Source organism: Euphorbia lathyris, chromosome 7 (assembly GCF_963576675.1).
Source record: "Euphorbia lathyris chromosome 7, ddEupLath1.1, whole genome shotgun sequence".
NCBI lineage: Eukaryota > Viridiplantae > Streptophyta > Magnoliopsida > Malpighiales > Euphorbiaceae > Euphorbia > Euphorbia lathyris.
In genome coordinates, this window is record NC_088916.1 from 29,647,611 (window position 1) to 29,661,710 (window position 14,100).

Sequence of the window (14,100 nt, forward strand, 5' to 3'; positions counted from 1 at the left end):
CGCGTTATATTCTGCTTATGGGCCGTGATGTGTAATAAAGCATCAAGGCGTTCTTCCTCTAGCCGTTCACTTGCTTCCGCAAGTTTCGCGTTGTTGTCGATCTCTTCGAAGGTGGTCTATCGAGGAGAACGAAGGATGACCTCAGATGGTGCCATTGCTTCTGCCCCATAGGTGAGGAAAAAAGGAGTGCGCCCTGTACCCGAATGAGGGGTTGTGCGGTATGACCACAATATTGCCGTGATGTGGTCAGGCCATGCTCGGCCTTGGTCGGATAGGCGCGTTTTAATTCCTCGCAGGATTGTTCGGTTGCTTACCTCCGTGAGGCCGTTGCTCTGAGGGTGTGCCACCGAGGTGTATCGCCCTTTGATACACCACTCTGCGCAAAATTCGCGGAATTGACTGCAGTCGAACTGCCTCCCGTTATCGGTGATGAAGGAGTGAGGGACCCCGAATCGGTATATGATTATTCATTTGAGGAAACCGATTACGTTGTCGGCGATTATCTTGGCGATTTCCTCAGCCTCGATCCATTTGGTAAAGTGATCGACTGCCACTACTACAAAGCGCTTCTGTGCTAACGCCATCGGAAACGGGCCGAGCACGTCAATGCCCCATACTGCAAATGGCCAAGGCGTGATAATGCCTTTGAATGGAGCCGCCGGGGCGTGATGAGTATTGGCGTGTAGTTGACATGCCTGACAACTGCGAACTAGACGCACCACATCGGAATCCATGGTCTGCCAATAAAGCCCCTGGAGCCGGGCTTTCTTCGCAATTGTCTGGGCGCCCTGATGCGAGCTACAGACGCCCTGATGTATCTCCTTTAGACAGTGATCCCCCTCATCTTCGGATATACAATGCAACCAAAGATGTGTGGCGGACTTCCAATAGAGTAAGCCATCGTGCATTGCGTATCGCCAGGAACGCCAAACCACGAGGGATGCATGCGTTCGATCTACGGGCAGTGTGCCATCTTGAAGATACCTGATTATCGGACTTCTCCACCCGCTAGCCGCATCGTCCACCGTGTCGATCTGTAGCGAGCACTCTACGTGAATGGCCGGGGCCACAGCAGTTTCGATGAGGGTATGCGGATCACTGGATTGCTCGCCTGCTGCGAGAGCGGCAATAGCATCCACCTCTTCGTTCTCCACTCGTGGCACTAGTATGAGGTCAATGGTTACTCATTTTTCCTTGAGATCATTGAGCAAGGAAGTGGCGAGGGCCAAATATTGGCACATTGTCGGATCTTTTGCCTTGTATGTACCGCTGACATGGCTAACGACGAGCTTTGAGTCCGAGTATATCGTCAGATGTCCGTTCACTATTGTTTTGGATAATCGAAGAGCTGCGATCAAGGCCTCATATTCTGGCTGATTATTCATGGTCGGGAAATCAAGTCGGACGGCGTACCGTATTCGGAGATTATTGGGTCCCTGAATGGCTACGCCTGTGCCTGCCCGCCCTGGACCGCATGACCCATCTACACTCATGGTCCAGACATCGCTGTTGTAAGCTTTTGTTGTCGTGGGGTTGCCAGTAGACAATCCGGTGAATTCGACGATGAAGTCGGACAGTACCTGAGCTTTGATCGTCGTGCGGGGCTCAAATCGTACGTCAAACTAGGATAGTCGAACTGACCAGTTGGTGATCCGATCGGAGACCTCTGGTTTCTGGACGACCTTCTTTAGAGGGTAATTGGTCCTGACCACAACCTTATGTGCTTGGAAGTACGGTCTAAGACGCTCGGATGCTTGAGTTATGGTGAACAGAGCCTTCTCAACCTCGGAGTATGGGATTTCGGCTCCCTTTAGAACCTTGCTCAGAAAGTAAATCGGGTAAAGCTCCGTCCCCTCTTCTTGAGTTAAAACGACTCCTACCGTTTCATCGGCGATGGTGAAGTACAAGTGAATGTCCCGTCCTGGCCTTGGCACCGACAGCAGTGGGGGTGTGGCGAGGAAGATTTTGATGGCGTTATGCAGCCTGGCAGTCCGTAGACCACTTGAAGGGATGCTCCTTCTTGATTGCTTTGTAAAAAGGCAAACACCGCTGTGCCGAGCAAGAAATGAACCGTCCCAAGGCGATGATCCTTCCATTGAGCCTTTGAACCCCCTGCAAGTCGCGCGGTGGCTCCATTGCCAAGATTGCCTCGATCTTCGCGGGGTTGGGCTCGATGCCTTTCTCTGACACCACGCACCCTAGGAATTTGCCGCTGCGAATCCCAAAGAAACATTTCTCCGGATTTAGCTTGAGGTTGTAGGTTCTGAAAATCTTGAACACTTCCGCCAAGTCTCGCGGGTGGTCGCTCTCTTCAGTGCTTAGGACAACCATGTCATCGATGTATACCTGTACTGTCTTGCCGATGAGATGGGCGAACATCTTGTCTATTAACCGCTGGTATGTGGCCCCCGCATTCTTTAACCCAAAAGGCATGACATTGTAGCAATAAGTGCCTTCATGCGTAATGAAGGAGGTCTTCTCGGCATCGGTTGGGTCCAGAGGGATTTGCTGAAAACCAGCGATGGCATCAAACTGAGACAGGATTTTACGACCAGCTGTTTGGTCGAGGAGCTGATCTATATTAGGCAGCGGGTAAGAATCCTTGGGGCATGCTTTATTAACATTTGTAAAATCTACACACATGCGGTACTTTCCGCTGGCTTTCTTTACAAGTACAACGTTATAAAGCCAGTCCGGATAGTGGACCTCGCGAATAAATTTTACAGCTAGAAGCTTGTCGACCTCTGCCCTTACTGCGGCTTGCTTGTCCTTCGCCTGCACTCGCATCTTCTGCTTCAAGGGCTCCATGGAGGGGTCGATGCTCAATCTGTGCACTGCTTGATCGGGTGAGACCCCCGTGATATCTTCGGTGCACCAAGCGAACACATCCGAATGCTTTGACAGGACGATTTTGATCTCGTCGGCCAAAGGGGACGTGAGCCTGGTCCCAATTTTTACTGTCTTGGTGTCCCCGATAACACAGTCACTGACCGGCTCGATTGGTATGGGATTGTAACCCCTCATATCCATCAGACCATCCTCCAGGTAAAGTGCTGTCCGAGGCTGAGTCGCCTCCCACTGCAATCTTTTGGCCAGGATGCGATCTCCTTGGACGATGATCCTTCCGTGTTGAAGCGGCAAAGTTAAGCATAATCCGGAGATATCGACCGTGGCCTTCAAGCTAGCCAGCAGAGGTCTTCCGATGATGGCATTGTAGGCCAGGGGGATATCAACTACCACCCATTCTGCGGTATCCTCGATCTCCTTGACACCTTCGGCGAAGATAGTCGACAATGAGATGACTCCCTTTACTGGGACTTCAATTTTCGACAGGCCAACCAGGGGGAAAGTCCCAGCTCGGAGGGCAGTGTGAGTATTCTTCATTGCGCGGAGCGCCGTCCAGGTGAGCAAGTTCACCGAACTTCCTGTGTCTACCAGCACTCGGTGCATTTTAAAGCCGACGATGTTGATGGTGACAACTAGAGCCTCTGAATGGCTGGTCCAGAGCGGTGGTTGCACCGTCAGGGTCTGACCGACTGCCTTCCTTTTTTGGGAGCTCTCCGAAGGCGTGCAGAGCGCTGGTGCTCCCTCCCTTATGACGTGGATTTCCCCGTGGTACTTTGGTCGCTTTGGCTCATCTGCTCGGCCGGCGTCCCGCTGCTTCAGGCTCTGTTCCCTTTGCCTAATTGCCTTTGGTGGGGCGCCCTGCTCCGTGATCTGCTCAATCTCTTTCTGCAGCTGATAGCAGTTCTCCGTGGAGTGTCCGGAGGATTTGTGATATTTGCAGTATTCTTTCTCGGTACGGGTCTTGCTCTTGTCGACCGATGGAGTCTGATGTGTGAATCGGCGAGGCTGGCTCTGAGCAGCATAATGCATTTCCTTTCCGCGGGATCGGTCTCCCCTACGCTCCAGGTTTGCTCGCTCGGCCCGAGCTGGAAAAGGCATTGGGGCCTCCTTGCGTGCTCGGCCTTCCTCACGCGCTTCTGCGACCGGTCTGCCTTTCTCCTGCTTGTGCGTGTCTCCTCTAGCCTTGTCCCTGTCTGACTTTTCGTATCCTACGGGCCGGTCGCAGTCGTCGTACCTGACGAAGGTTTGTGCCATGGTCATGAGCTCCTCGAAAGATCTTGGCATCTTTCGGAAACATTTCTACTTTAGAGGCTCGCACGAGGTTCCTTTCGCCAAAGCGTCACGAGCCGCCTCGAGGTTGAGGCCTTTAACCTGTGAGGCCATTTGGTGAAACCTAGAAAGAAAGTTGCACAGCGGTTCAGTTGCTCGCTGCTTGAGCCCGTTGAGGTCCGAGCTGATCTTCCTTACTTTTACTGCTGCGGCGAAACGGGAGAGGAAAAGATCCTTTAGGAGATCGAACGAGTCGATCGACTTTGGAGCAAGTCCTCGATACCATTCTTGCGCACTAGACGAGAGTGTGGTCGAAAAAACCTTGCACATGATGTCATCGTCTTTTGAATACAGGTCGATGGTGCTCATGAAAGATGCCACATGGTCGTTCGGGTCTTCGGTCCCCGAATACTGGGATAGTCGAGGAGCTTTCCAGTCCCGTGGGAACCTCGTCTCGATGATCCTTTGTACTAGTGGTGTTTTACTAGAGGTAACGCTTCCTCCCATGACGCCCCCGAGGGCCCTCTTGTCAAGAAAACGCTGGATCTTTAGTTCCAACATGTCTTCACTACTCGTGGCCGCTGCCTCATCGCGCCGCGCACCGCTCTCTCCGGTCGTGGCAGCTCCAGCGCCCCTTCCTGCGTGGATCCCGGGTCCTGCGGGCTCTCCTGGCAGCGCCCCCTCTCTTTGTATTTCTGCTGCTTCTTTAAGATATTGCCAGATTTTGGCGTTCTCCTCCTGCAAGCTTCTCTGTTGGTCTATGATCTTCATCTGAGCCGCCGTATGAATAGCCTGAGTTGTTTGAAAACCTTGTATCGCACTGAGGAGCTGAGTGGTATTGTAAGTCTCTTCTTCTTCAGGGCTCACCTCCTCCATCAGTGGCCCCAGGTTTCTGGGGGAATTGGAATGGTCGGAATGGAACGCTCGATGTTAGTCATGGAGCTGGTTGCTCCTACTTCCGGCGCTAGCGTCGGAACAGAGTCAGTTGGGGTTTGCATTTCGCTTGAAGCTCCGAGGTCACTTGTATTCCACCTTCACCGCACCAAATAATCAGGGAATGCAGAACAGTGATCTGGGTCTTCGTCGGGAAGGCCTGGCTTCTTCGGGGGTCGTCTCTGCGCGGGGAACGGTCCCTGCGGAAACTCCGAAGATTAAGACAGTTAGTGGTTCAAGAGAGTATTCTAATCAAATGAGAGTGAGGTAGGAGATTAGTTACCCGATCCCCTTTTCTTCCTTCATTGGTATATTTATAGTGGATTGTCTTGGGCCTGTGGGCCTTCTGTTATCCTGGCCCTTTCGCTGGTCGGGCATCGTTGGGCCTCTTGGAGCTAAGTGATATTTCGAATCATAAAATAAATAACCACTAAATATAAAAAACATTCAATATAATATTAGAACAGAAATAAAAAAATATTCAAAATATCGTTTGTTATATAAAATTAATCTGATAATACACTAATAAAAGCGTAAAAAAAACTGTTAAAATTATAAATATTAATTTATTTAAGTTGAATTGCAATTTTTGAGTAATTTAAGGGGGCGGTGAATATATTGGGGGCTTACTAGAGTATTATTTTGAGTTTGAAGATATGACAATTGTATAGGATTTAGGGCCTGCAAGTGCAGGTGACTAGTGAGACAGCTTGGATGGTTGTTTTTGATATTCATAGCTTTATTTATTTTTGTATTTATTGTTAAAACGAAACGTATCTCACTTTTGAATTCTAAAAGATCACATCATTATTGTTGTTCAGTATTTAATACTTCTGAAAAGAGTTAATTCACATCCCAAGTGACAAGACAACACCTGATCTACTTTTATTTAATTATATTTCAATTTAATGTTTTTTACTAATCCAAAATAATGCCTTTTTTTTCTTCTAATAATTATATACTGTATTACAAAAGTTAACCTCTTGATTCACAAAAAAAATTAACCTCTTTTGCAACAGTTTAGAATTCCTGTAAAAAGGCTAATATATTATCAGTTTATCTGCAGGACAATTAAATAGCACATACGTTTCTAATGTATAAAATAAATAATTTTATTAGGAAAAATAACAAAGCATTATTTTGGATTACAATTTTATAAAATGTTAGATTGGATGTAGTTAGATAAGAAACAATATATTAATCTTTGATTTTCTAGTTTCCCTTCACAAAATGCACGGACACAGATTTCTTAGCATTTTGGACATGCAATTAGAATACGAGTTTTACATGTTATTAAAAAAAAACGTCTTTGTTGTTGAGAATGATGTATAGAAGTGGAAGAGTCTAGTGTCTTATCAAGTATCTAAATCAGTTTAAATTTCATTTGACCAGTTTTGTAAATTTCTCTTTCAATTTATATAAAACTAATCTTGTTTCCACACACGGAGTTAAAAAATTAGTCATGTTATTTTAAACAAATTTGAGAGAGGACGAAGACCAATCAACTTTTTTTTTTCTTTTGACAAAGTTAAGAAAACTCCTAAAATAAAGGAAAATTTATACAGAAATTCAGATTTGAAAAATTATTTACAACTATATCAAGTAATGATTTTGAATTATGTCAAACTAGTAAAATCAGTATTTTTAATATATTTAAAGAATTAGAATTTATAAATTAGGTGTTTAGAGTATATTTTCTAGGATTTAGAATTTATGAATTAGGTCTAGAATTTTTAAATTAAGATGTAAAATCATACTTTATGTGTAATATATAGAAAATAATAATATATTATGAATTAAGTTTCATCGGACAGGCCAATTTTAATGTGGTCCAATTAGACCAATTCTTCACGAACAGGTTCCAAAAGCAACTGAAATGGTCGTTGATCCCATCCCAAAATCTGATTCGCGAGACCATGAAATGTTCACTGATCCATCCCAAGATCTCGTAGAAGATCTGAGACCATGACTAGACCGGCTCAAAACAGTAGATTGCAAATTTTCACTGCATTTCCATGGGAATACTTAAACAGATGAAGTACACAATTTCAATTTCAATTTCAAGGGGAAAATAAATACCAATGCTTTAATTTAAAAGTATGAAATTCGTGTTCTCCAAGTTTCTGTTCTCAGTGTTGAATTTGATCATCAAAATTTCAAGAACAAACTTATAACTAGGCTGTGATCGAGCCAATCATCAGAAAATTGACGAGCCCAAACTCGAGCTCAACATCCTACTTCATTTCAAATTTCTTTTAACACAAAAGTACATAGTTTTGAAACCTACAAAACTAAAGTTTATACAAAACTAAAGTTTATACAAAACTATGGTGTTTTACATTTTCCCTTCTATAAAAATACTATTATTAAAAAAATCGAACTAAGCTTGCTCACGAACGTATTCATGAACATTATAATCGAGCTTGTTTATGAACCTATAACCGAAACTGCTCGCGAGCTTTCAATCCGAGTTTCACCGTGCTCAAGCTTGGCCCGTTCATAAATCGAGCCGAACACAGGTTGAACTTTTATGGAGCGGCTCGGGTCATTTACAACCATACTTATAACAATGATGTCAATCTAAAAAAACGGAGTGCAGAACAGACAATACAATGAAGAAACTTCTACCATTTGTCTTGAAAATATGAGATTTCAGATCTGTATAGTCCAATTAATATTCATGTTTGTTATAGCACATACCTGCTAAAAGTTTACCATAGAGTAAGCAATGAACACCGAGTTGAAAAATATTCATCCTCGCATGATTGGTGAACTTCTGTTCAGTCCAACAATCCGAATTCGCCTCAAACTGTGATGCATTGGTTAATATCCCCAGTGAAACAAAATCTGTAGGATTGCTGAACATTTTTAAGTAATGGCAACCCTGACTCAGTGAACTCCAAATTTCAGTTGAAAAACTACTCATACAATCAAGAAATTCACTTGATATGCTCTTAATATCTTCATACTGGCCTTGGCTGACAGATTGATTGGCCTCATATCTATCAATCATTGAGCATTTTGAGCATTTATGTTCACCAAGGGAAAGAAGTTGTGAATCAGGCAACTCCCGATTCCCAAATGAATTCCACGCTGAGCTTCTAGCAAGAGTTAATAAAGATTCCCCTGCACTTGTACAGAAATTTCCAACTGAGACAATCAGCGAAGCTTCAAAGCATAGCAGGTGGCAAGTGGAAGCAGCAAGCAAAAAGGAGTACGCTGCAGCCTTCCTCATCATGTTAAAACTTTTCAACTGATTCTTATCCATTTCAGAATTTACTTCCTGTAAATCACTTGCTCGGACACTGTATGCAGAAGCCAGAGTCATATATACATTCAGGGAAAGATGGTTGAGAGGATGCAACCTAACACTCAACTGTGGTTTTATTTCCTTGTTCTCTGATGTCTCATCAAGGAGACCAACAATAAGCAGACTCTCAAGCTTCTCACAGCAAGATTCCGCATCATCAACAGATAGATACTCAGTTATAACTTCATCTACCAAATCTGTCAACTTTCTCATTGCTTTATCCCTACAAAAGCTGTGATCAGAACTTAAGCTTGAAGAGGCCAGATTTGAAGTTGTAATTTCCTATAAGTTCAGGGTAAATATATCTTCAGAAGAGTCATCTATATAAGATAGAAAGCCACAACACTTTAACATTAATTTTCTACTGTCAATCACACAAGTTTAGAAATGTTAAATGGGAAAAAAAAAAGAAACGTGTTCACTGTTTGGCAGACAGTTCAAAGAGTTGATTAATCTGACTCTTACCTAAGTGTAAATTCCTTAGGCTATCGAATAGGCTATCGAATAAAAGTAAAATTGACCTATGAGCAGAAACTAGGGTACTTCCAGCTCTATAAGATTTGTTTCTATTTCTAACAACATTATGATGTTGGCAAGTAAGGCGTTAAATTGTACAAGGAATATGACTGTTACCTGCAATATATGATCTACATAAGAAGGAGGCGAGGCACTACAGCGTGAACAGCAACACACAAAACGGTACTTCGACCACAACTCAGACTGCCTTATTGCCTGCAAAAAAAACATTGGTCCATAGAGATATAAATAATACAAGCAGCTTCTTTTGATTCAAGAAAAATATCCCAAAACAAAAGAATACAGCAAAAGTGGAAACGAAAGTTCAATCCTAACACATTGACTTCTGTGCTTTCATAAATCCAACATTTAAATGTACCACAATAATATGCCATACCTAGGAATACATCCACAGAGAATAGTGAAAAACCTAATTTTTGTTCTATTCCCAAAAGTAACTCCTAATCCCACCACAAAATTCAGACATCCGCCAATGGAAAATAACCAAACTCGGAATCTAATAGGATGAGCGATATAACAGTAAAAATGTACAGTAAAACATCTATATAGGAATACACTTGGGACCGGGCTATTTGTATAACAATCGGGAGGTTGTTACTAAATAGAGTTTGGTCATAGAGGTTATTACCAAGTTGGGATCGAGTTTCTTTATAACAAAATAAAGGTTATTCCTATATAGAGACTTTATAGTAACATATTTCAGCGAGGTGACAATTTTTCTTTCTAAGACTGTCATTTCCCTGCCAACATCAATTGCATTATACACAACACATGCATACAATTCAAGAGCAATAACAATCAATGATCAACAATCCTTCAATATTAAAATTAATTGTTAAAAGCACATGTTATACAAAGTCTATGGTAATTAGATGAGTTAATCTAGAAAAAATTGATAAGCAATCATTCCAAGGATTGCTACTAAAATGGAGAGGGGGCAAAAGACAAACTAAATTACCTCCTCACCTTAGGTTGCAGCAAATCAGTGTATGCCACAGTTACCTCCTCATTCTTCCCAATCCTCTTAATACTCCTAACAATTAACCTTGGACCATATTCAGCATAATCTGGGCCATCAGAAAAACAGCAAACATTAAAAAAAAAAAAAATCAAAACGATATTATTTTAAACCATTAAGTAGTTTGATAAACCGTAATGAAAATTAAAAGATAATACTCTTAACGATAAGTGCAAACCTTTTCTGGATTCAAAATTGATATATACATTCTTCTCTCCCTGCAATCACTAATAACCGCTCAGCGTCAATTTCTCAAATAAAGATACATAAAATGAATATTATTTTTCAGCTACAAAGCAATATGAATTTACGTTGATGCCGGAAGGAACAATTCGTGGCTTGGTGTCCACCGGAAATGACGGTGTACCAGGAGGAGAAATAGAGAACCGGTAACAAGCATTGGCAGAACAACTGTGATTAATCCAGGAGAAAGTTGTATCATAAACAGCAACCCCTAGAGCGCGTCCTTCATTATCCTGCACCTCCACGGCATTGGTTAGTATCAAGCAGAGCGCCGCCTCCTCTTCTTCGAACAACACAATATGATTTTCGTTCCCCGGAATCAACACATCTTTCCCGTCTCTCAATCTCCTGGCAGAAGACATCGCCCTAGCTCCATCTCGAACATGGAAGAGTAACTCGTCATCGGCAATTAATTTATCGCGATTGGTCAACAATCCGGAAATCCTCCCGTGTCTGTAAGAATGGGAGGGAAGAGAATGGAGGAGGCGGAGAGCGGCGCGGAGGTCGGAGGTCAGAGGAGTATGAGAAGAGAGGTGGCGGAAGAGGTGGAATTCAGCGGAGTAAAAGTGAAGAGGAGAGTCAGAAGAGGAGCAGAGAGCAGAACAGTAGAAAAGAGAAGGGGAGGAGGAGGAAGAGGAAGAGGGAGGAATGGTGGGATGGAAAGGAGTATGAGGAAGAGGAGAGAAACAAGAAGAACAGTGAGAGTGCAGAAAGGAGTGATGAAGAGAGAAAGAGAGAGGAAAGAGCGGAGGGGTTACGTCCTGCCCTATTCTTATGTCTTCACCGCTTCTCATCTCCATTCTCAACTCTTCACCTCAACACTAAATTTCTTCAATGATCAAATATCTTAATCGATTATAAATAGAATTAAGGTTCAAAATGGCAGCTCAAGTTGACAGGTATGGTAATTGAGATTTTAATATCTAAAAGTTTGGGAAATTGGGACTAATTTATCCAGTTTTGCCCACTTAAATACCTAAATTTCAATTTCCACTAAACTGACTCATAAAATTTTATATAGAGTTGACACGTAAGCTGAAACATCTAGGTAGAGCTATCAATATGGAAAATCGATTATACGATTTGTGTAACTCGCAAATTAAACCAATAAGGGTTGAGATTTAATGGGTTAGGGTTATAATGGATCGATACAATTAACCTGTAACATAAACGGATCGGATAGTGGACTAACTCATCAGCTTATCAATAACCCGTTTAACTTAACTCTAATAATACAATTCTATTGTACTTAGACTTAGAGAAGTTTAATGAATCAATTTTTCTTATATTTGGATTACAATTCAACCAAATCCATTAAAAGAATAATTTACAGGTTGGTTGTTAAAACCAATCCAACCTATTAAATATTAAACTTAAATAGATTGGATTGGATTGATTATTAATTTAAATAATTTCAAATATAAATTTATAGCTATAAAACATTCTACTAAATTTACTTTTTTTAAGTAAAAAAAATTCATTAATAAAGTGAGAATACAATATAGAAAAAATAAAATGAGAAGGATTTAAGGATCATTCTATAAGTCCCGACATAGAGTAGACAGCTTGAGCAAGCTCATGGGCTATACTATTCACAAAACGGTTAACGAAATTGACACTAACGTCATTTAAAGAACTTAAACAAAGATTTGCACTCTTCTAATATAAAACCATAACCAGACCTAAAAGGTCCCCCCTAAGATGATTAACTACTGTAGCAGCATCCGATTCAATCTCACATTTTTCCAAACCTTTATTTTATAACCAACTCAGCGCTTCCCTTTTATCCACTGCTTCTCCATCTCTGACTTGATAGTTGCTTAGGAGAAGCTTAGAAAACACACCACAGAACTAGCCTTCATTATTGCAGCCCCAACCCCTAACAAATCAGAACCCGGAATCAGAGAAGCATCAATATTTAACTTGTGAACCTGGGAAGGAGGTCTACATCATCTATATGCTAATGAATTTAGTGTCGAACCATTTCTGTCGTGATGCAAGGTTTGTGCATCCCGCCACTCCTTCAAACCTAGACAAGTCATTTGGAAAACCACTATTGGAGACATCTTAACATTGTTCCAAATGTAATTATTTCTACATGTCCAAATACCCCAGATGACCATGACCCACACACAAATAGAGTCAACAGACAGTATATTAAAAATAAAGCTCACCCACTCCTTGAATAAGTGACCTCTCCAGTTTAGAATTCTTTCCATTCCTGCAATCTGCCAAACTCGAATGGAAATATTGCATCCACATAAAACATGCATAAAACTCTCATCAATCAAACAACATAATGAGCATATGAGACTTAAATCTACATGTCTCTTAATTAAATTATCAGCAAATGGGATAACATTATGACAAGCTCTCCAAATAAGATTTCTCACCTTCAAGGGAACTTTGAGCTGCCAAATTTTCTTCCACAAACTACTCACAATATCAACTGGAATATTGCAAAGCCTCTTATAAGCAATTTAGACAAAATAATTTCCATCATGTTTGAAACACCAGAACCAATCATCATGCGACGGATTTTGAGAAATAGGAATGCTAAATATATAATTTTGATCATCTGAATTGAAAAAATCACGTACAATATCTATATCTCATTGTCTCTCACCCAAAACAAAGAGAGAACTTACATGAGCAGCAACAATAGGATCTTGCAACACAGAAGTTGGGACTCCAAGAGGAGCTCCTAACAGCCAAGGATCATATCTGATACGCAAGTTATTACCATTACCAATTCTTATGCGACAACCTTGAAGAAGGATGTCTTTTACCTCAATAATAGTGCTCCAAACAAAACTTGCATTATGACCTCTAGTGACTTCCAAGAAAGACCCATACTTAAAGTACATAGCTTTAAATATGCAAGAATGTAGAGAATTTGATGCGGTGATAAACTGCCAACCCTGTTTCCCGAGCATAGTCAAGTTAAACTCTCTGAGTTTTTTGAACCCCAAACTGCCAGCAAATTTAGGCATGCTTAAACAATCCTAACGCAACCAACGAATACCCCGACCCCTATTACACCACCAAAAAGCATTGAACATACATTCAAGATCTTGACACAAACTCAATGGTAGTAAGAAAACATTCATCGCATAAATTATTGGAATCGACTGGACAATAGTTTTCAACAATATTTACTTACCTGCACGAGATAGGATTTTGGAATGCCAAGACTGAAGACGATTCCAAGTTCCGTCCTTAATAAAATTTAAGATCTCTCGTTTATTCCGACCAACCATTGATGGCAACTCTAAATAACTTCCTTGATTTTAAGTTTCCCCAATCCCCAACCCGTGACAAATCTGATGTCGAGTATCAGTCCCTACCTTCTGGCTGGAAAACACCGCTGATTTCTATAGATTTACCACTTGACTGGACACTAATTCATATTCTTGAAGTACTTGTTGAACCACCTCACTTTCGCCTACCTTAGCTTGAAAAAAGAGGTAGTAATCATCGGTTCATATTTTTAGAACACATGTCACACCCAACCCTAAATGACCTCAATCGGCATGCTATAGTTTCAATTTCAAGTGATTCGGACGGTCGAATCTCCATAAATCAAAGAAACGGTGGAGAAACGATTCAGGAACGACGAAGAAGACGAAGAGGCGAGGAAGATAAGAAAAAGAAAAAAAATAAAACTTTGATGATGATCATCATCTCGCAGATATTTGGAATATATATCCATATCTGAAAAAAATCCAGTTTGATCCTCCATCTTTATATAATTTTTTAATAATTACCCTAAACTTTTAATTTATACCTAAACCCATCGAATTAACTCCAAATTTTTCCTATAACACCAAATAAAAATCACATACCCAATAATTATAATATATACTAATATCAATATATCAATTCTAGAAATGTAGACACGGACGTGGCAACACATCATCCTAGATTTATGGACATTAAGCTT

The 14,100-nt window shown here is 41.4% G+C and overlaps 1 protein-coding gene across 1 annotated transcript; it reads right to left on the reverse strand.

Annotated features, from left to right (window-relative positions):
• Nucleotides 1–7,246: 7,246 nt before the first annotated feature.
• Nucleotides 7,247–11,051, reverse strand: LOC136200980 (protein SET DOMAIN GROUP 41). The gene is made up of 5 exons (XM_065991492.1): nucleotides 10,226–11,051; nucleotides 10,093–10,132; nucleotides 9,863–9,963; nucleotides 8,993–9,091; nucleotides 7,247–8,641 (listed from the first exon to the last, which is right to left on the reverse strand). Exons 1-5 carry the CDS (start codon nucleotides 10,955–10,957, stop codon nucleotides 7,721–7,723), a joined length of 1,893 nt encoding a protein of 630 aa, XP_065847564.1. The 5' UTR covers nucleotides 10,958–11,051; the 3' UTR covers nucleotides 7,247–7,720.
• Between the last annotated feature and the right edge of the window lie 3,049 nt (nucleotides 11,052–14,100).